The following is a 22094-nucleotide window of genomic DNA, read 5'->3' as shown; positions in this document are numbered from 1 at the left end:
ATTAGCTATTTATGCTACATCTGACAGGTGACTTTTAATATGACGTTGATGTCAACTTTATATCCCAGTTGCTTCCTTATGTCGTTTGAGTAGAAACCTTTTATCCTCCATGTAAACTGTTAGGAAAATTCTATATGTGACAAGTATAAAAATAATATTTTTTTTTCCAGTCCCGCCAAATATTTATGGTTCTGATGAACTGACTCAACTTACAGTCATTGAAGGGAATCTTATTAGTCTTCTGTGTGAATCAAGTGGTATTCCACCCCCAAATCTCATTTGGAAGAAGAAAGGTCAGTTTTCATCCTTGAAATTTATAAAATTAAATGAAAATATAAGATGGATATTTAATTTGTTTGACAAATGTGTCAGATTCTAAACAAATTTTCATTTGCATACTAAATGCTAGACAGCAAAATGGCTTTATATTAAATGTGCAACATGTGATACTTCTACACTACCCAGCTGAAATTTTTAATTTTTAAGACTATTAACCCCTCCCTAGAAAAAAATAATTTTCTGCATTAATTGATTATTTTTGAACCAAATACATTATAGGGCAGCTATAAACATTGAGAATCCTCCATTCAAAGAACAAAATTTTCTTTAAAATAAGTTTTACGCTTCCTGGGTGATAGTTCAGTCATACCCCAAACCTCAGCATTACACAACAGATTCATGTAACAAACCTGCACTTGTACCTCCTGAATATAAAAGTTCATATTATTAAAAAGTAACTTTTTTTCTCTGTGACAGTTTTCATCGTACATTAAGATTGAATTCTGCATTTGACCAGATTTCAATTCATTTATCAACATCCCTTTAACCCACTAAGTAGCAGACAGATCATTTACAATTTTAGTTCACTTAAATATTAGTGCTCCTTCATTTTACACACTAGGGCAGGATTATTTTACACTGTCATTTGCCTTTTATGTGCTTGAACCAAATAAACAAGCATCATACTTATTGATGTATAGAAAATGCTTTAAATTTCTGCCTTGTATTCTGCCATTTGTACTTCTTTGCAGGCTCCCCAGTGCTGACTGATTCCATGGGGCGAGTTAGAATTTTGTCTGGGGGCAGGCAATTACAAATTTCAATTGCTGAAAAATCTGATGCAGGACTCTATTCATGTGTGGCTTCGAATGTTGCCGGAACCGTAAAGAAAGAATACAATCTGCAAGTTTACAGTAAGTTGATGATTAGCCAGGCTTTAGCACAATTTTCTTTTAAATCTTTTCATCCTTCTCGTTTACCTCATTTAATATGTTCAATGTTCATCCGAAATGGTATGGTTGTAACTATCTTAGGACACACACATTTAAATTGTGCTGACATAACTGGAGAGCAAGTACTTCCGTCTGGCTGTTAGTTATTCGGCCATACAGCTGTCCATTCTGCATTAGCTCACCAATGGCAGACACATCAATATGGCTGTAATTTGTTGGGGGCAGATAGTGGACTCGTAGAGGGGGAAGGGGAAGCATTTTACCATAGGGGATATTTACAATATGTAAAAATATTTTAAAGAATATTTTACTTGTATAAGATCTTAGAGTGCTTAAGACAGTTATACTCTCATTTAATCTTCATACTAGCTGTTATATATAAGACAAAACGGAGTCTCGCTCTGTCTCCCAGGCTGTAATGCAGTGGTGCGATCTCCACTCACTGAACCCTCTGCCTTCCAGGGTGAAGCGATGCCCCTGACTCAGCCTCCCAAGTAGCTGGGACTACAGGCGCCCGCCACCACACCTGGCTAATTTTTTGTATTTTTAGTAGACAGGGTTTCACCATGTTAGCCAAGATGGTCTTGACTCCTGACCTCATAATCTGCCCACTTTGGCCTCCCAAAGTGCTGGGATTACAGGTGTGAGCCACCGTGCCAGGCCGTAGATGTGGACATTTAAGATCAGAGAGGTTTTGTTGGCTGAACAAGGTCACTTGGCTTGTGTGTAGTAGGACGGGCACGGGAAGGCAGGATTACTGACACTGGCCCACTTTTCCTCCCACACACATATGTGTTAGAATTGATCTAGTTTTGTTCCAGTGATACGTGAATTCAGCTTCAAGTAACAGAGTAACAGTGTCTTAACCAAGTAAAGGTTTATGTTCTCATATAATGAGGTGGCGGAGGTTAGCATTAGTCGCTGGAGTTGGTCAGCGGCTTAAGTGTATCAGGATAGGCGCTCTGGCATTCCCCTTGTCCCTCCTTCATGGCCTCAAGATGGTAGCTGTAATCGTGATATCAATTCCACATGGAAGGCAAGAGGAAGGGAAAGGGCTGCTATCTTTCTCTTTTACCAGGAGAGCAAAAAATTTCCCCCAAAATCCCAGCAGACCTGCTTAGATTTTATAGGCCTAAATTCATTCATGTGGTTACCCCAGTTTTCCAGCAAGACTGAGAAACTGTCTCATCTTTTCCAACTCATATTGTAAAAGGGAGAAGGAAGAAAGGAGTTGGTAGCAGACATTGGGTTGTAAGCTAGGCTACTGTACGTATTTTAAATGAGTACTAGGAAGTCTTACGTAACGCAGGGCTACAAGTGATAAGTTCAAATATTTGTACAGCTTCTCAAAAGTGGAAAGTTAGCAAACACAGCAGTCTTTTCTTACTGTGTCAATAGCTTCATTTTGGGTCTGAACCCACTTAAAACATTGGAGAAGAATTCCACCTCTCAGCATAATAACATCATGTCTGTTAGTCCTGGGTCTTTTCTTTAGTAGTTTGTATTTTAACATAAAAATATATTTAAGTTTGGCAGACGAAAATTTCTATGTAAGACTTGAAGCCAACATTGCCTGTTTTGTTTTGTTTTTTATGTTCCTCCAACCCACAGTTAGACCAACCATAACCAACAGTGGCAGCCACCCTACTGAAATTATCGTGACCCGAGGGAAGAGTATCTCTTTGGAGTGTAAGGTGCAGGGTATTCCTCAACCAACAGTGACCTGGATAAAAGACGGCCGCCCCTTGATCAAGGCAAAGGGAGTGGAAATACTGGATGAAGGTCACATCCTTCAGCTGAAGAACGTTCATGTATCTGACACAGGCCGTTATGTGTGTGTTGCTGTGAATGTAGCAGGAATGACTGATAAAAAATATGACTTAAGTGTCCATGGTAAGAGTAAAGAGGGTCAATATATCCATTCACTGGCTAATATAATCTAGCATACTGGTTGGGAGGTATAGGCCTCAAGTATTGAAAGTCATTTATTTATAATCCATCATTTTAAACATATATACCTCTTCCCTGGGTCAGTCTCATCATTTATCCTTCTGTGCCTGACCTCACATTGTTTACCTTGCTGAAATAAGCACATATTGGATATTCTTTAAGGAAAGCACACGGTAAAGTCGGAAATTGTGGTCTTCAAGTGCTTTTAGTCCAATGCTGTCCCAAGTAAAATTCCTTTATTTTGTGTTTTCCAAATTCGCTGACTTAACTGGTCTTGTATAAATGTAGGTTCCTTAGAATTTACTGCCTTTTCATCAGTTGGGCATGAGTTATACTGAAGTCAGCTTTAATATTCTAACTCTAATGAATGAGTCGCTAATGTCAATAAGAATAGACCAAACATACACATACACAGGGATGATGACATTGTGTACAATTTGAACTATAATTTTTAGAACTATAGAAACCGGTAAATTTAATGGACACAAATCTCGTAACTTGAACTCAGTTAAGACATGTGTGAAGCTCAGTGTTAATATCCTATAGTTTGCAGCCAATGTATGTGCCAAAGCTATAGGAATCATAACACTAAAGGGAATATGAATTAGTTTTAAGTATTTTTTGTTGGACTGCTCTTAATTTTTAGGATTAGATGATTGATTTCTTAGAAAGTCTTTTCTTTCAAAAAGTTATGAATCCATATTACGAATTTGCAAGAAAAGAGAAGTGATTTGTATTCACAGTAGCAAAGATATAGAATCCGCCGAGGTGCTGATTAATAAATGGTGGACTGAATAAAGAAAATGTGGTACATATGCACCACAGAATAATACGCAACCAAAACCCACGTCCTTTGCAGCACCGTGAATGCAGCTGTAAGCTGTAATCATCAGTGAATTAATGCAGGAATGGAAAATCAGATGCCTCATGTTCTCTCTTACAAGTGGGTAGTAAAAATTGGGTTTTCAAGGACAAAAATATGGCAACAGTAGACACTGGGGACTACTGAAGGGGAAGGAGGAAAGGAGCCAGGGGTTCCAAAACTACTGGGTGCTGTGCTTACCACCTGGATGACAGGATCAATCACACCCCAAGCCTCAGCATCACAGAATATACCCATGTAACAAACGTGCACATGTATCCCCTTAATCTAAAATGAAAGTTGAAATTGCAATTTAAAAAAAAAAAAGAAGGGATGACTAACTCACACAAAATCACTCACCACTACTGGAATAACAATATGAAAATAATTTACTGCTAAGATTGTGTCAGAAGTGACATTTTTACTTCCAGGAATGAGATACACACACACAGAGCTGATTGTTTTGATTGCTTATTTTGCTTACTGATGATCAGAAGATGGAAGTCCTATTACCATACACTGTTTAGGATTTTAGGATTTGATATTTGATATACAGCATCAAGTATATCAAATATATATGTCAGGTAACTAATATTTCCATTCCCTATTTGTTTTATTTTGTCTTACAGCTCCTCCAAGCATCATAGGAAACCATAGGTCACCTGAAAATATCAGTGTGGTGGAAAAGAACTCAGCATCCTTGACTTGTGAAGCTTCTGGAATTCCCCTGCCTTCCATAACCTGGCTTAAAGATGGGTGGCCTATCAGCGTTAGCAATTCTGTGAGGATTCTCTCAGGTATTAGAAATTCTGGTAGCCTTATAATCTTGTTAGCTTCACATGTTCACAACTTCTCCTTAATTTCAAATTTCTCAGGGTTTTTATTGTTTTTTTTTTAACCTACCTGCTTACTATAATACTCACTAATCATATTAAGAAAAAAAATATTTAAAAGGATCTAAGAGGCTATATGAAAATGGGAAATCTTCAAATGTCTCTAGACCCCTTTAGAAAACAAATCTTGGCACTTGCTGATACGTCAGTCATGGACATGTCAAAGCATTCATCCTGCAATGAGTATCAACCAATTTGAAAAGAATTATAGGAAGTGCTGAAATTGAATCCAAAGTCTACAGTGAATCCTGTTATGTAAAATAGCTTTATAACCAAATATTAGTATTTCAACGTATTCATGACTAATCTCAGTGATGTTTACATTTCTAAGATGTGATAGTTTCCTGTGAGCTAAGACTTTATTGTCAAGAGATATTGATCATATTCCTCACATAATTTTGTAGGAAAGTCTAAATAAATAGTTTGTCATTTGTAGATCAATGTAAGCATAGAGAGAGATATTTAAGTCAAGCTGTAGAAATATGTGCTCGGCCCATTTTGGTAATGACCAGATACAGACTAAGATAATCTTGCCAAATTTTTGATTAATAAAGAGCTTAGATACTTAGAAAAATATCTAATGTGTGATTGAAGACATCCAAATTCAAACACACTTCATGCTGGAGCTTTTGGGTTAAACTTCACAAGATGGTTAAATAAGGCTCATGACAGCCCTCTATCTAATTTTCTAATTATACTACTTTATAATCTCTTTGCACTTATAGTCAAACCAGTGATGAAATTATGGCAAAGTATAGCTTCAGAACTCTTAATATGAAAAGATATCTGAATTGTGTTAGTTTCTCAGTATGCATTAAAATACAATGTGATTATGAAGACGACAAATGCATTATTTTGCCATATAAATAAACTATATTTTCTCCAATAAGAAAAGCAAGCGAATTTTGCACTATAAACGTAGCAGAATTTGTTAAGACAGACAAAAAGAAAGGCTTAATGCCAGTATTTTCAAAGAAAAATAACTATGATGGGGAATTATCACATGATTAATATGTCTGTATTTAGCCTGGAAACATAAACCTTGTAGTGTATTTTGTATATAATCCAAAGTAAATTTAAATATTTGATGAGCCATGTGTAGAAAAGATTATGTTGGTTTTGTCTAGTTTCAGAAGTTAAAAGTAATTTCAGTATATGGAAGATTCTAGGGACAGATTTGTGTCTGAATACAAACAGCTTAAAATAATATTTAGCTTGCTTAAAGTCAAGATGAGCTACTTTAAGTGGCAGTAAGCTCTCTTCCCCTAAATGTGCTCTAAGTTTCAATTATCACCACTGAAGGCGTATTCAGAAAACAGTCTTTGCCAGTGCTATAATTAGGTTTAAAAAACCTAAGTTCCCCCGTTTCTTCCTGAGCTTGGTCTATAAGTGATAGGAGCTTAATGAAAAATGTGCATTGCTATTAACCGCATTTATTGTCTATAATACTCACTATATTTATAACCTCAGACTAGTTACTTAACTTTGCTAACTTCGGTGTGATCACTTGTAAAGTGATAATCATAGTATTTGCCCCAGGGTTTCTGTAAGGAGAAAATGAGATGTCTAAAACAGTTAACACAGCCCTTGCTTCTGTCGTCCAATACCTATTGTTGTTATTGTCATAGACAACCTGGTAAAGGTCTGTGGTCCCCCTGTCCTGGGAAACTTTCCTGTGTCCTCACTATGATGTTTTTAACTTAACAGGACTCTCAGTCTCTTTTGAGCTTAAGAAATGCATACTAATAACAAAGATTTTATTAAAATTTGGTTACCAAAGCCTAAATACATTAACTTCTTGGCTTGAAATTATATTCATCTTTCTGGGTTTTTAAAAAATGTTCAATTACTGAGAAAGTAGGAACTGTTATTAAATATATTAAGTGCAGCAGAGCTCCTGGAATTGAAAAAGGCAAACTAAAGTGATGTACTCCAGTGTGTTACAAATTTACAGGAGTGCTGTTTTGGTCTCTTTTATCTTTGTTTTGCTTGACTAGCAGCTGGAGATCCCTGAGTGAACACATGATAAGTATTTCACCTTGTGGGGCTGCCAAAGGAGTTATTCAGTTTTACAATCAAAACATGTGTGTTGTGCAATAGATAAATGAGAATCAAATGACTGGTATATTACTTGCTTGGTCTTCGGTCTCCTGACACTTCTGTTTTATTAATATTAGTCCTCCTGAGAATTTAAAATAACTGCTATAAAAATTTAATATGTACAAGAAGCGTCTCCATAGAAGTATAATTTATTATCAGAACCCATTTTTGGTTTTCACTGGTCTTAAGTGAGAAGACCACAAAACAAAGAGAAAAGGAAGATCGTGAAACTTAGGAGGTTGAGGTTTGTAGGGCCAGCGGTGATTCATAAAGGTTGTATTGCTTTAATCTCTCTCTACTGGATTCATATTATGATCTCACTAATCTGAAGTAGCAGTGAGTGCTTGAATCCTTCCCTAATTGACATAAGTTTTTAAAGCATTTTTAGGTAATTTATCTTTACTTAAATTCAATCGGGAAAAAGGCCTGATTCAGGTAATTAGCTTTGTTTGTCTAAATAAGATACTACTAAGTTCACCTTTAGGTGGGTTGAGGGTGGGAAGGTTGCTTATAGAAAAAGTTCAATGTCAGCTTGTGTTTATATAAACAGAAAACAGATTGAATACTCCTGGCAAACAGACCCAGGTGAATATTTACATGAAAATTTCATGTTTAACCATTATATTGTTTTTAGTTCAAATTCAGGGTGCCAAGCAAAAATATACCAGCTAGAAAATTGTTACAAAATCCAAGAAATGACCTACTTTTTTTTGTGGGACCTTACTCCTCAAATGGTGCCCGGGACTTTGTTCTCTAAGGGTGTCTCTTAGTTCTCTGCAGGTTTTGTTTCATCTCGTTTGTTGGCCCCTCTGCTTTATCCTTAAATAGAGTTTCCCTTCAAATTAAACCCCTCACTATATTAGAGTTTCACTGTCAGTCTCTATGCATTTCTTGGATGAATATTTCTTCAAACAAAATGTTACATAGATGTTCAAAATACAAACAGAAACAAAAGCAGTGCATCAGTAGTGCATGAGGTGACCTCGTAACATTTTATATAAATCTAGGATTCCACAAAACTCAGTTGAAACCCGGTGGTCTTCATTATCCTACCTTCCTTATATTAGGTTGATGCAAAAGTAATTGTGGTTTTTGCTATTTAAAGTAATGGTAATATATTGATGTTACCCAAATCTGGGTGTCTAGTCTGTTCATCTTTCTGACATTCCATATTACATGTTCAGTGGAAAACTAGGACTCTGTTCCCAACAACCTGATTACAGCTGTCTTTCTAAGCACAAATCGTGTCATGAGCCCTGTTTGTTTATGCACTGCATGGTCTTCGGTGAACACCACAAAGTCAACATTCCTCAGCATAGCATTCACAGGCCCACACAACCTGGCCATACTCCATCTAGCCTCATCTCTCACCCATTTTCTCCTCCTGCTCTGCTTTTGGCACCACGTCTCATGCTCACTTTCTACCTCTATCTCCCCGTTCATACTACACTCACAATAGCATCTGTATTAGTCCATTTTCATACTACTATAAAGAAATACCTGAGATTGGGTAATTCATAAAGGAGAGGGGTTTAATTGACTTACATTCTGCATGGCTGTGGAGGCCTTAGGAAACTTACAATCATGGCAGAAGGGAAAGCAGGCACGTTCTTCACCAGGTGGCAGAAGAGAGAGAGCATGTGAAGGGAGGGCCATGGTGGGAGGTGATTGGATCATCGGGCGGCTTCCCCCAGGCTGTCCCCATGATAGTGAGTTCTCATGAGATCTGACGGTTTCACAAGCATTTGAGAGGTCTTCCTTCACATGTGAAGATATAAATATATTACTTATTCTTTAATATTTACAGCCTCTAGAAAGAGATCCTGTATTTTTGTTTTCAGATGAGATCTATGTTAAGTATTAAGTTTTTAAATTATTCAAATAATTTTTTTGAAATTTTAAAACCATAAAAGCAAGTCATGTTGGAAAGAGGGCTAGGACGATATACTAACTTGAAGAGGGGACATTATAAAATGTAGGCAATGGTTCTCTATGCAGCTGTTGATAATTACTATATTATTTCTAGAAAAAAATTGACAGGTTAAGTAATAGTATATATAACATTCTTTATATCTGCCCTTCTTAAAATAGAAACAATCCCCCTCTGCTTATTTAAATGTATTGCTCACATAAGGCAGGCAAACAATGAAATAAGAATCTCATTGAATCTTACTTAAAACTCTGGCTTTCCATAAAATGTTATGGGCTAGTTTCACTATTCCTTTAAAACTTCAAGTCCATCTACATACAGTAAAAAGACAGCCTTGACACATGGGATTATGAGGATTACAATTTGAGATGAGATTTGGGTGGGAACACGGAGCCAAACCATATCATTATCTCTCATGTGTTAAAATATATTTACCTTTTAAGATGACATTTAAACATCACCTTCTCTGTGAAATAACATTTCTTGCTTGCTGTCACCTAGCATTATATTTATATTTGTATCCATTGAACTAAAAGATTTTTCTGAACCATCATCTATTGTGTGTTATATAGGTTTAAAATGTGATTTTTTAAAAAGTTTGACAAAAACTCATTCAAGGCCTCTAAAACATACAGATTAAGTGTGTACCTAAATTGAGCATCACTTGGATGACTTATAAAGTTTCATTTTCTTTTTAAGTCATCTTAAAAAGATGGTTTGCTTCTGCAGGAGGCAGGATGCTACGGCTAATGCAGACCAGAATGGAAGACACCGGCCAATATACTTGTGTCGTACGGAATGCAGCTGGTGAAGAAAGAAAAATCTTTGGGCTTTCAGTATTAGGTACTTATATAGTTCATAATATCTAGAAAAAAATTTAATTGGCTTAAATTCTGGATTTATTTACCACTTGATCTCATACCTGTATTATTTGGCCCCTGAACTGTGACTCATGGCAAGAATTCAATGTTAGAATTGTTTGGAGGCAATCCGGCAATTGTTTGGAGAAATTAAAATGTCTTAATTCACAATTGCTCAATAATATTCTGACAGGCTGAATGACTTGTTTAATGTGAATGCGTATTAGAGTTATAATGGAAGAAATACGTAGAATAAATGTTCTTGCTGATTTGTTGACATTTTTATGCAGACTTTATGATTTACATTACAATAAAATTTATTATAATTGGACTTATGGCATATAACTTTATAACCTGTCTTAAAAGTAGAATTGATCAAAATATTATGACATTCTAACAATAAAATAATGAATATGGATTGGGGATTTGTTTTGAAGGTCATAGCTTAATAAAAACATAGATAGATACCTATAAAATAGCAGCCTTGCTGTTACAGCTGTTACTTATTTTGTTTGTTTGTTTGTTTTTTAGTGCCACCTCATATTGTGGGTGAAAATACATTGGAAGATGTGAAGGTAAAAGAGAAACAGAGTGTTACGCTGACTTGTGAAGTGACAGGTATGGGGCTCGGCTCTCAGACTTGTGGTGCTGTTCCCACTCACTGATAGTCATTGCCTCCACCACATATCTTTTTAAAATTGTTTATATATTTAGGGGATACCCGTTTAGTTCTGTTACATGGATGTATGGCATACTGGTGAAGTCTTGGGGATGGTAAACATTACCCATAAGGTAATTTCTCATCTCTCAACCCCTCTTCCATCCACCTCCCACCCTTCCTAGTCCCCAGGGCCTATTGTTTCACTTTCTGTGTCCATTTGTACACATTACTTATCTCTTTATAAGTTAGAACATACTATATTTACTTTTCATTTCTGAGTTATTTCACTTTAAGATAAAGGCCTCCAGTTCCATCCATATGGCTGCAAAAGATAAGATTTCATTCTCTTTATGGATAAATAGTATTCCATGGTGTATGTGTGTGTGTGCATGTGTGTATACACACCACATTTTCTTTATCCGATCTCTGTTAATGGAAACTTAGGTAGATGCCATGTCTTTGCTATTGTGAATAGTGCTAAAGCATGTTAGTGCAGGTATCTTTTTGTTATTTATTTTCCTTTGGGTAGATATTGAGCCCCACTATACATCATTAATCAGTTGAGAAAAAGTCCATCTACTGTAACGGGCATTTGAAATTGAATTCTAGTCCAGTATAGCTGGTAGAAATATAGAGGAAACCTTTCAGATTCTGTGGGGACAAAAAGGAAATACCAGCAAGAAAAAGAAGGAAGAAAGAGAGAGTGGGGAAGTGCGTTAGGAGGAAAAGAGGGACGGAGGGACGGAGGGACGGAGGGACGGAGGGACTGGCCCTTTCTTTCAATTCAATAAATCATTCTCCTTTGAAAAATTATTCTGCTTCTGCTTACATGTATGTTTATCTTACCCTACTTTTTAAAAATGTTGTTTCCTTCCCTGTGTTTGTATCTTCCTTTCCTTTTCCTGTTTTTTTAAATTTCATTTCAAAGATATAGATAGGAGTTTTGGTGAGAATGGCATTATTTCATAGAGGGTGTTTTCCAAGAACAATATTTTTACCTTTGTTAGTATGTTTGCATATTACAAAAGGAATAGAGAGTAGGAAAAATAAAGATTTTTAAACCAGTTTCATCATCTTTATGAGTAAATTGATTTGTTGCATATAATCAAAATAAACACATCTCTAAGAGGATTATTTTCAAGGCTGTCTTTTTATGGTATGTAGATGGACTTGCAGTTTTAAAGGAATAGTAAAACTAGCCCATAACATTTTATGGAAAGCCAGAGTTTTAAGTAAGATTCAATGAGATTCTTATTTCATTGTTTGCCTGCCTTATGTGAGCAATACATTTAAATAAGCAGAGGGGGATTGTTTCTATTTTAAGAAGGGCAGATATAAAGAACGTTATATATACTATTACTTAACCTGTCCATTTTTTTCTAGAAATAATATAGTAATTATCAACAGCTGCATAGAGAACCATTGCCTACATTTTATAATGTCCCCTCTTCAAGTTAGTATATCATCCTAGCCCTCTTTTCAACATGACTTGCTTTTATGGTTTTAAAATTTCAAAAAAATTATTTGAATAATTTAAAAACTTAATACTTAACATAGATCTCATTTGAAAACAAAAATACAGGATCTCTTTCTAGAGGCTGTAAATATTAAAGAATAAGTAATATATTTATATCTCTATTGATCTATTTACCCATCTACCTATGGTAGAATCCTGGTATAAACTCAAAGTATCTGCTTGTTGAATTTTTTACAGCTTCTCGTCAAAAATATAAAATCTTCAAAAATTTTATATGAATGCAAAGGTGTTCATGAATAATACTTTTAATAAAAATGAATGCTGCATTATTTTAAAACTGTACTATGAAAATACTTAGTTGTAATAGTCTAAAGAATGGTATAAATTTAAACACAAAGGTCAATATAGATCATTTCACTTATAGATGAACACTAACCTACATTTGAAAATTATGTATTAATCTATGCATGTTTTTAAAGTTATGGCATAATCATTATTATAAAATAAGTCAGTTTGCATAGTTATTTTTAAATGAATGGTTTCTGCAGTGTTTTAGAAGTGGGATATACAGGAAGACAAATGAGTGAAAACCTCCTCTTTCACAGTTTATCCATTGTATACATGTAATTATTAGCCAGGTCTCAGAAATGGCTTTTTACAGGGAATCCGGTGCCAGGAATTACATGGCACAAAGATGGGCAGCTCCTTCAAGAAGATGAAGCCCATCACATTATGTCTGGTGGCCGTTTCCTTCAAATTACTGATGCCCAAGTGTCACACACTGGAAGATACACATGTTTGGCCTCCAATCCAGCTGGTGACAAGAGCAGAAGTTTCAGCCTTAATATATTTGGTAGGTGTGGGCTTTTCTTCATATCTTAAAGAGTCTGATGTGACTGTAGGCTAAATTTTCTTTACTTTTTCTGCTCAAATAATGTTTCTATCATAGAATTTCATCGTGTAAGGAAGTCCAGTGCTTGTGTACATTTGCTGTTTTTCCTGAATTAAGTTATAAATTCATCTATCAGGTATGGAATGCCTACTATGTTCTAGGCACAGTGTTTTGTGCTAGGAACACAACTCTGAACAAGATAGACTTTAATCAGCAGTGAAAGATAAAGATATGTTGGTCAAAGAGAAGCAGGTAAACAGTGATTGGGTCTCAACCTGAGATAGTCTATCCTTTTTTTGTGAGACTTTGTCATTATTGGAAATTGGCCATATTATAGTCTTTGTGTACTCTGAGTGATGAAATAACTGTGTGTGTTGCTGTATTCAGTTCTTGCTTATGTCTCAGGAAAGACTTTAAAATAGATTTTTAACTTGTGCTCACTTTTTGAAATTTGTACCACCTAAATTTATTGCATTTGATTCCTCATATCAAATAATTCTACTAAAATCAACTGACCTATGTGTGAGTATGCAAATTTATATAGTTTTTTGTTTGTTTTTATAGTTATCAGTTATACCATTTAAGGAGTACAAAGATACTACCATACATAGAAACCTTACATATTGAACACAGCCCTCAAGGAGCTTATAGTCTAATTGAGTAGGGAAGATATGTGTGCAAGAAAAATTAAATCAAAATACCAGATGCTATTTAAGTGTCGATGAATAAATATTTATTTTATACATATATTTATAATATCTGTAGTGTGTGTGTGTGTGTGTGTGTGTGTGTATATATATATATATATATATATATATATATATATATATATATATGTATATATATGTTCGTTCATTCGTCCATGGAAGACTGAGGGATCTACATCTGAATCATAGCCTCTTTTCCACCAACTTGACAAAGTAGAGGCTATTTAAGTGCATGTGTTTGCAGCTTCCAATCTTCCCAGCCATAAATTCAGTGCTTTTGGCCTTTCTTTTCTCAGAGGATAAATTCTCCTTCTTGCTCACAGTTACTCCTTGTACTTACACCCTTGACCCTCTATCTTTCCACCGTCTGCCTTATTTGCAGCTTCACCTTCTACTGTCTCTACCACTTCATATTTTAACCATGCCAGATATCTATACTTGCTGTCCCATTGAAAACAGGCTCTGCTGACACTACTCTGGCAAGCACTTCCCTTTTGCTCGGTCCAGCAAATATCTTGCAGTCCTGGTCTTCATGTTTTGTACATTTTGATCTCTTTCTCCTTCACAGCGTTCTTTCCCGGTTACCCTTGTACACCTTCGTTTGCTCCTGCTCTCTGCCCTTATGGACACTTACTTGAGTGTCTTAAACACTGGGTTCCCTAGTATTCTGTCCTTACTTCATTGCTCTTGTTACTTTAGATATTCGCTTCAAGTAATACAATTCATTCCCAGATGTTTAATTACCTTCTATAGACAAGAGACTTTTAAAAATATATACCCATAATCCAGATCTTTCTTGCAAGGTTCAAATTCTTATATAGAATTGCTTGTTGGGCATTGCTACCTGAAATTTTCATACGCCCTTAAAAATACAAGATATTCAGAACTAAACAAACCGTTTTCCTTTCCTAAATAAGCAAATCTTTCTACATTTTACATTAATGTTGCTTCTCTGAAGTTTAGGTTCCCATGCATGCAAACTGGAGGTCGTATTTGACTTCAGTTTCCTTTAGTCCCCGGATTCCATAATCAAGTCCTGTCCGTGAATGTCCTAAGTCTGTCTTTACTTGCTCCTTCCACTTCCTACCTTCCTTTAATGCTCTAGTTGAGTCCTTCATTATCTTTTATGGAACAAATGTACGCGTCTCAGTTACCCTTGCTTCCAGTATTGACCCGCTTGAATTCATCCTCTCAATAGACCCTGCTTGCCCCTCATGGCTTATAATTTAATACTGCCGTGCTCCCAGCATGTTTCCTCTTACTGGTCTCTTTGCTTTCATCTGCTAACTACCACTGATCCTTTAAGGCTCACTTCAAATCCTCCTCCTTTAAGAGGCCTTCTCTAATGAGAGTCTTCATACCACACACCTCAAATTGGACTGAACGCAAACTCGTTTCCAAAAAACCTCCATTTACCCTGCACTAACATTCCCATGATTGCTCTTACTACATTGCGATTCTTTTTCATGTGTTATGATTCCTTTTTTGTGTGTCATCTCCTATATTACCCTATGAGTTGTTTGAATGATCACTCTCTTTTGTTTAGAATAATAATAATAGTAATAATAATTTGTTTTCTGTAACTGCTACGAATTTCTTCAATCAAATTTTCGTATTTTTCAGTATCTCCTACAATTGCTGGTGTAGATAGTGATGGCAGCCCTGAAGATGTCACTGTCATCCTTAACAGCCCCACGTCTTTGCTCTGTGAAGCTTATTCATACCCACCAGCTACCATCACCTGGTTTAAGGATGGAACTCCTTTAGAATCTAACCGAAACATTCGTATTCTTCCAGGTAATTCACTTGCTTCAGATGCCCAAGATGCATCTGCACCATCCACTATTCTAGAAAAGCAGAATCATAGGTTACTTTGTATAAAAGGACCTGCGTTGTTGGTTGTGTTGTGTTCTGTGCAGCCCGGTTCCTGATAGGCTACTGGCCAGTACCAGTCCATGGGTTGGTGATTGGGACCACTCCTGTAAAGTACTGAAAATTACTTTTTAAAAGAGCAGAAAAATACCTAAATTAAGAGGCAAATAAATAAATGCCACAATGTAATTTACTGCTAAAATATATTGTAATGTGAATGCCAAAAATGGTAGAAATTCACTTCTGATTGAATTGAACTTTGAAGGAGAGCTAATATTTAAAGTGAGAGAATATGTTCCTCTTTACTGCATGGAAATAGATATGCAAATAGAAATAAAAAGGATTATCACTGGCTGTAAGAAACTGACAGTCTTATGTGGAGGAGAGAGAATACACGCAAAGAGTTGATTAAGAATGTGAATCTGTGAAAAACCATCGATGCTGAATAGTCAGGGGTATGATAACTAGGCAGTCACTTTTAGAAGAATTCAGATTTTAAAATGGCCACTGTGGGCTGAAGTGGTCAGGAAAAGCTTTGTTGCTGAGTCAGAACTTGGACCAGACTTTAAAGAAAATTCTAGAATTTAGTTGATTGGAAATGAGTTAGGAGAGGTTTCAGATCCATCAGGGTAACCAGTGTGGGAAAAGTAGAAAGTGAGAATGTCCTAGCCCTGTGCAATAGAATTCTCACTCCCCACCCGAAACTTGAGTAGGAATAGTGTGTGTATGTGTGTTGGCAGAGGGGCAGGAAATAAGGTCCGCAAGAAAAGCTGGAGTCATGTTTTGAATGCCTGAATTAAAGAGTTTTTCCTCTGTATGTTGGTCAGTTGAGAACCACTGAAGATGTTCAAGGAGGACAGTACCAAAATAAAAACTTGGCTTCAGCACCATTAATTTCTCCTGTAGGCTAGGTAAATGAGAGGAAAAGATGATCAAGGCAGAAACCTATTTATGAAGAGGTTGAAATGAGGACCTCAGCTGGAGTGGTACACAAAGACATGGGAGGTCCGAATGAGCTGGAGAGTCATCGGCCCAGAGCACCACTGGGTACTCAGCGGCTGTACTCAGACACCAAGCAGTGACCATCAGTATTGTAGTTTATCTTACATGTCCATCCAGAATTGGCATATGTGAGAAGAAATATGTTAACAGGAAGACGTGTACCCCCGATAGCTTGTGTGTACTCCTCTGTCACTGTGACTTTAGAGACTCTTTGTTGCCCCATGATTTTTCAGGAGGCAGAACTCTACAGATCCTCAATGCACAGGAGGACAGTGCTGGAAGATACTCGTGTGTAGCCACGAATGAGGCTGGGGAAATGATCAAGCACTATGAAGTGAAGGTGTACAGTAAGTTTTGAAAGAATACTGTGTTTCATAGCTTCTCCCTTTTTTCTACCTTTTTCAATCCTGTTTTTCATTATGGGTTCATAATTATTTATACTCGTCATTAAAGACTTGTTTGTGCAGCTTACTTTATTAAGGATAGAAGTTGAATTAAGCATTGTGTCTACGGCCTCAGTTGCTGAAAGATGTGAAGAGCCCACTAAATCTGCTTGTTACACTTGGGCTCTTTGTCAGTGGCATTTCCTGAAGTTTCTCTGTTTTTCTTTCTGAATTACCCTCTGGGTTGAGGTATAGTACTTTCATGTACAAAACTGTTGTTAGATGCATATGTTCTAATCAATAGCCCAAGATGAGATCATTAGTGACTTTGAGCTATTACTGTGTACATGTACCTATAAATAAAAGGCAAAGCTAACACTGCCATTAATAGGACTCATATTTCAGGATTTTGCTTTTGTGTTTGTAAAGGAAAAGTATCTTTCTGATTATCTTTGTTCTTTGACTTGGTACCCTTAATGACCAATAAAATACACTTTATGGGTCATGTTCAGACTATGTCTGTGGACCTGGAACCAGTGAAACTAACTGTTCTGTAAAGGACATTATCTTTATTGGCAGTATGATAATGATGAAAGGAGAAAGAGATTTCCTGTTCCATCTTGTATTTGAACACTGTTTCATGAGATGTTAATGTAGGTACTTAACGAAAGGTCAGCATAGAATGCCTCTGTTATTTCCTTGTTTTCTTGATAAGTAATCCTCGGTGTGATTTCTGTGGTATTCCATGTATTGAAAAGAACCAATGTCTAACTCTTTAATATTTATTTTATGCAGTTCCACCCATAATCAATAAAGGGGACCTTCTGGGGCCAGGTCTTTCCCCTAAAGAAGTGAAGATCAAAGTAAACAACACCCTGACCTTGGAATGTGAAGCTTATGCAATTCCTTCTGCTTCCCTCAGCTGGTACAAGGATGGACAGGCCAGTCACAACTTTTTTCATTTGCTGATGATTTCTTAAAGACTAAAATGGTCAATTAAAAAGAAAGAATAAAATAGACACAAGTGACTCAGAGAATCAGTGTGATCTTAAAACTAAGAAATTCCACGTGCCTGCAGTGTAAAAACTTTAAAAAAAGAAAAAAAAAAGCCAACCAACCTGAACGATGTTCAACAGTTTTAGCATTATTCCTTCACTGGCAAGTTTGCATAATTATTTTTATATAGATTAGCAGTTGTCAATGAAAATCTGGCCACCCTCCCACTGGAGAAGTTAGGGAAACAGGTTTTTTGTTTTGTTTTGTTTTGTTGCTGTTGTTATTCTGTGGCTTTACAGAACGAGTAACTTGGTAAAGAACCAACACATAAATGGTGCCATCCCGGGTAACAATGAGAGGTATAACATGGGTACTAAATTTACTAAAGTTACTCAGATATTCTTTAAGAATCTTTAACTCTTTTATGAAAGATAATATTTTTTAATGTTCCAAGATAAAAAAAAAAATGCTAAAAAAGATGATGAAAGGCCCAGTACAGTTAACTGGGAACAGAGAAACTTTAAATAAAAGACAGATCCTTCAATTCTGTGATCTGACTTTCAGATCACACATCCATATTTCTCATTCAACTAACGTTATTTTATGCATGTTTTAAAGACATATGTGCTGCTGATCTTAGGCCAAAATAGATTTTTAAGCTGCTGTTAACACCATACTTAATAAAGATGTGAACCAGCTAAGCTGCTGTTCATCCTGCTTTACACATAATCAACCAAATGGTCAGTTGAATTCCAATTGTAGAAGTTCAGATCATAGTCATGATTTAAGACGCAGGAAAGATATGGCTTTATTTTTTCAGATCCCAGATGACTTTTGCAATACTGGCAGCTAGGGAAAAAAGTCAACCTTTATAAAATAAGCAAATTTCATCTGGAAGCCATTGCAAAAGAAAAAATATAGAATGCCCACCATGCTCTGTTTATGGTTTCTTTTCTGACTACAAGCACACTTCATAGTACCATATCAATTCTATATGAATTTACTTGGAAACATAATCCATTTCTCCTTTGAAATACTATTTTATTTTTAATTTTTTTAAAGCTTTTTTATTTTTTATAGTTACCACATATGCTCACATGTACACAAACACATGCACATATTAAAACTTGGATAAAGACTAAAAGTGCACTAAGAAATAAGGCATTTTATCTTGTTTTTGAAAATTTCATTATAAATAGTTAAATTACAGCTTCAAGTCCAGGCTCTGAAATTGACCCAAGATGCTTTACACTGCTAGATTTTTCAGGGTTTGCAATTAGTCTCCTAGAATGTGAACAAAAAGTGCTATTTAAAATTTTATTTTCCTTATTTTTTCTTGTGTTATTTCAGTCTTCAGATAAGCAACACTACTGAAATGAAGTAGAGTTTTCAAGAAGAAACACAAAAAATACTGACATACATTAAAAACTGGACAAACTACTGGCCACAATAAGTTTTGATAGAATCTTGACTTTCATTTATTAATACTCTCAAGTTTTTCTTTTAGCACAGGAAATTTAAATTATGCTATTTTTATATAAGTAATATAATGTTAATAGATTAATGGCATTCTGAATTATTTGTTGAGCATCTACTATTTGTCAGACACTGTTATAGATACAGGGGATACAGCTATGAAAGAAACAGACCCAATTCTCCACTTATGTGAAGTTTAGGAAGGCAAAAACTAAACAAATTAACAAGACATACAATGTGTCGGGAGTAAACTCAGTGTGAGAGAAGGAAACCAAGTGTGGAGGGTGTGATCTCCTACTTAAATAGAGAAGACCTCACTGATAAGGTGGCATTTAAGCAGAAACCCAAAGTGAAGGAAGCAGACATAAAATAATAGAGGGGGAAATATTACAAAGTAGAGAGCACAGTAACGGCAAAGGCCCTGAGGCATTTGGGCTGAAAGCACAGTGATAGGAACAGAAGATGTGAGCAGAAGACTAATGGAGATCCATTAGTCATCATACCACCCTGCGTGCCAGTTGGCCTTTATTCTGATGGAAAGTCCGCTGGGAAATTTTGAACGCAAGAATGATATGACAGTGACTTGAGGTTTTAAACAGACTGAATTTCTTTCCGTACTTGGAAAATAAAGGAAAGGTCCAGTTATGAAAGCATTGCAATGGTTATTGAATTGCATCTCCACCAAAAGAGAGCTGGTGGTTACTTGGACCAAGGTGGCAGCAGGATGTGTGGGGTGTGTCGGAAGGAGATCAGAGATGAGTCCAAGATAAGTGAGAGTACATAGGAAGTGAAGAGGCTTAAGGATTAAGCCCCAGGGTGCTCCTATATTTAAAGGTTAGGGAGCAGGGAGCATAGCGTCCCAAGAGGTAAGTGAAAATGATATTTCAAAATGAGGACATGTTAAACTGTGTTAAATGATACTCATCGGGTGAAATAAGTAGTTAGAATTTGCCAGCATATTTAGCAACATGAATGTCATTGGTGACCTTGACAAAGAATTTTTGATCAAGAAGAAATAGTGAAAGTCTGATTGGAACATATCAAGAAATGATGGAAGGAAAAAACTGAAGGAAAGTAATTAGAAAACACAAGCACAGAAAACATTTTTACATCATTTGGCTACAAAGGGCAGTGGAAAATGTGGAGATGGGCTGCAGCAAGAGAAGTTTCTAGTTTTGCTTTTTTAGGTTGAAATCATCCAGTGGAAAGAAGTAAGTTAATGATACTGGGGAGAGAAGACACAGTTGCTGGAGGGATGTCCTTGAGTAGATCAGCAGATTCTCAGAATGGGCAGAAACTGATTTTAACCAGTTAGGGTTTTGCCAGGGAAGTAAAATAAAGGGAAAGGAAGCAAGGGAGTTCAGGGTTTATACAAGGAACAATTATCATGACAGAACTTCTCTGGGTTAGAAGGGAATAGAGGTCAGGAGGAGACTGAAAGGCAGTCAAAGGATTGCAAGGTCAGTGGATTGTAGGGCCCCCATGGCATAAAAAAACTTAGAGAAAATTAGTAATAATAAAAAATTAGGAACTGGTAGTCTGCAAATGACAGCTTGAAACTGAGATTATGGAGTTCAGTTATTGGTAATTATAAGGTCTAGGTATGACTCTCCTATTTAGTGGCTGAGAAGGGGTAGGGGACAAGAAAATTAAAGGAAGGAGATCAAGGAGCTAAGAGAACACAGTATTGGATGATTATCTATGTGGGTGTTGAAATTACCAAGTTATGAGAAGAGTATCCCTGGAAGGAATGACAGTGAGCCTGGAGCTAAAATTTTCAATGAATGAGGGGGAATTTAGTGTAACTAAAAATGTTGAGAAGATAGGAAAATATTCTGTTAACTGTAGGTAATGTCATCAATTAAACATCATAATGCAAATATATATAAGTTAGGTATCCTACTTTAATAATTTCAATAAAACATATAAATATTTTAGCTTAAAATTTATAAAGTAATAGTTCTGAATGAATAAAAGTAATTTAGATCAAATCAGATTTTACTAATGTAGTCAATCTTTCATAAAGAAATTCTAACATTTTCCTTAAAATTATAAAAGACATGCTTTTTAAATATTACATGAGATCCACTGAAAAAAAATTTTTCCAACATTAATAAATATGGTAACTAAGAACACATTTTTATCATAAAAACTGGATAAATGCATCATGCACAAATACCTGGTACAAATGTAGACTGTAACAGCTGAAATTTTCAATAAATAAACATTTAGTTAGTCAAAAATAATGGGTTTAATCAAAGTAAATCAATTAATATGATTAAACTATTGTCTTGAATGTTTTGCATATAATTTTATTTTCATTTATTTAAAACAACCACAAAAGCTATCAACTGTATGGCCTCTTAGAGGATTCACTACAGCACTTAATGTTAACATTGTTATAATTGAATCACAGCCCCTTAAATCCGATGATCATGTTAATATTGCTGCAAGTGGACACACACTTCAAATAAAGGAGGCTCAAATATCGGACACTGGACGATATACTTGTGTAGCATCTAACATTGCAGGTGAAGATGAGTTGGATTTTGATGTGAATATACAAGGTAATACTAGTATCCTTCTTTTATATAATGTAATTTACATGATTTTTCAAAGTAACAGAAAAAAGATTGGCTTATTTAACAGTGTTTTTTTTTTCTGTTGACAATAATATAAATTCATGATTGAAAATTCAGACTTGAGAATTGAAGAAGGAAATGATCCCATCATTCAGGATTGCCTCTGTTATTTCTATGTGTTTCCTTCTGATATTTTAAAATGCATACTTCATTTACAAA

The 22094-nt window shown here is 35.7% G+C and overlaps 1 protein-coding gene across 9 annotated transcripts in view; it reads left to right on the top strand.

Moving 5' to 3' along the window:
* Positions 1-22094, top strand: part of HMCN1 (hemicentin 1) — a 677492-nt gene that overhangs the window by 547234 nt on the left and 108164 nt on the right. For all 9 annotated transcript variants that reach the window (XM_074389731.1, XM_074389733.1, XM_074389732.1 and 6 more), the window contains 11 exons: positions 171-293; positions 1032-1193; positions 2844-3125; positions 4674-4841; positions 9697-9810; positions 10359-10445; positions 12627-12818; positions 15188-15361; positions 16672-16785; positions 17617-17762; positions 21710-21860. In XM_074389731.1, the coding sequence (XP_074245832.1) occupies positions 171-293; positions 1032-1193; positions 2844-3125; positions 4674-4841; positions 9697-9810; positions 10359-10445; positions 12627-12818; positions 15188-15361; positions 16672-16785; positions 17617-17762; positions 21710-21860 (1713 nt within the window). The remainder of the gene's footprint in view (positions 1-170; positions 294-1031; positions 1194-2843; positions 3126-4673; positions 4842-9696; positions 9811-10358; positions 10446-12626; positions 12819-15187; positions 15362-16671; positions 16786-17616; positions 17763-21709; positions 21861-22094) is intronic.

The sequence above is a fragment of the Saimiri boliviensis genome, chromosome 19 (genome assembly GCF_048565385.1).
Source record: "Saimiri boliviensis isolate mSaiBol1 chromosome 19, mSaiBol1.pri, whole genome shotgun sequence".
Lineage (NCBI taxonomy): Eukaryota > Metazoa > Chordata > Mammalia > Primates > Cebidae > Saimiri > Saimiri boliviensis.
The sequence above is the reverse complement of the archived record's forward strand: the minus strand, read 5'-3'. Positions and strand labels throughout refer to the sequence as shown.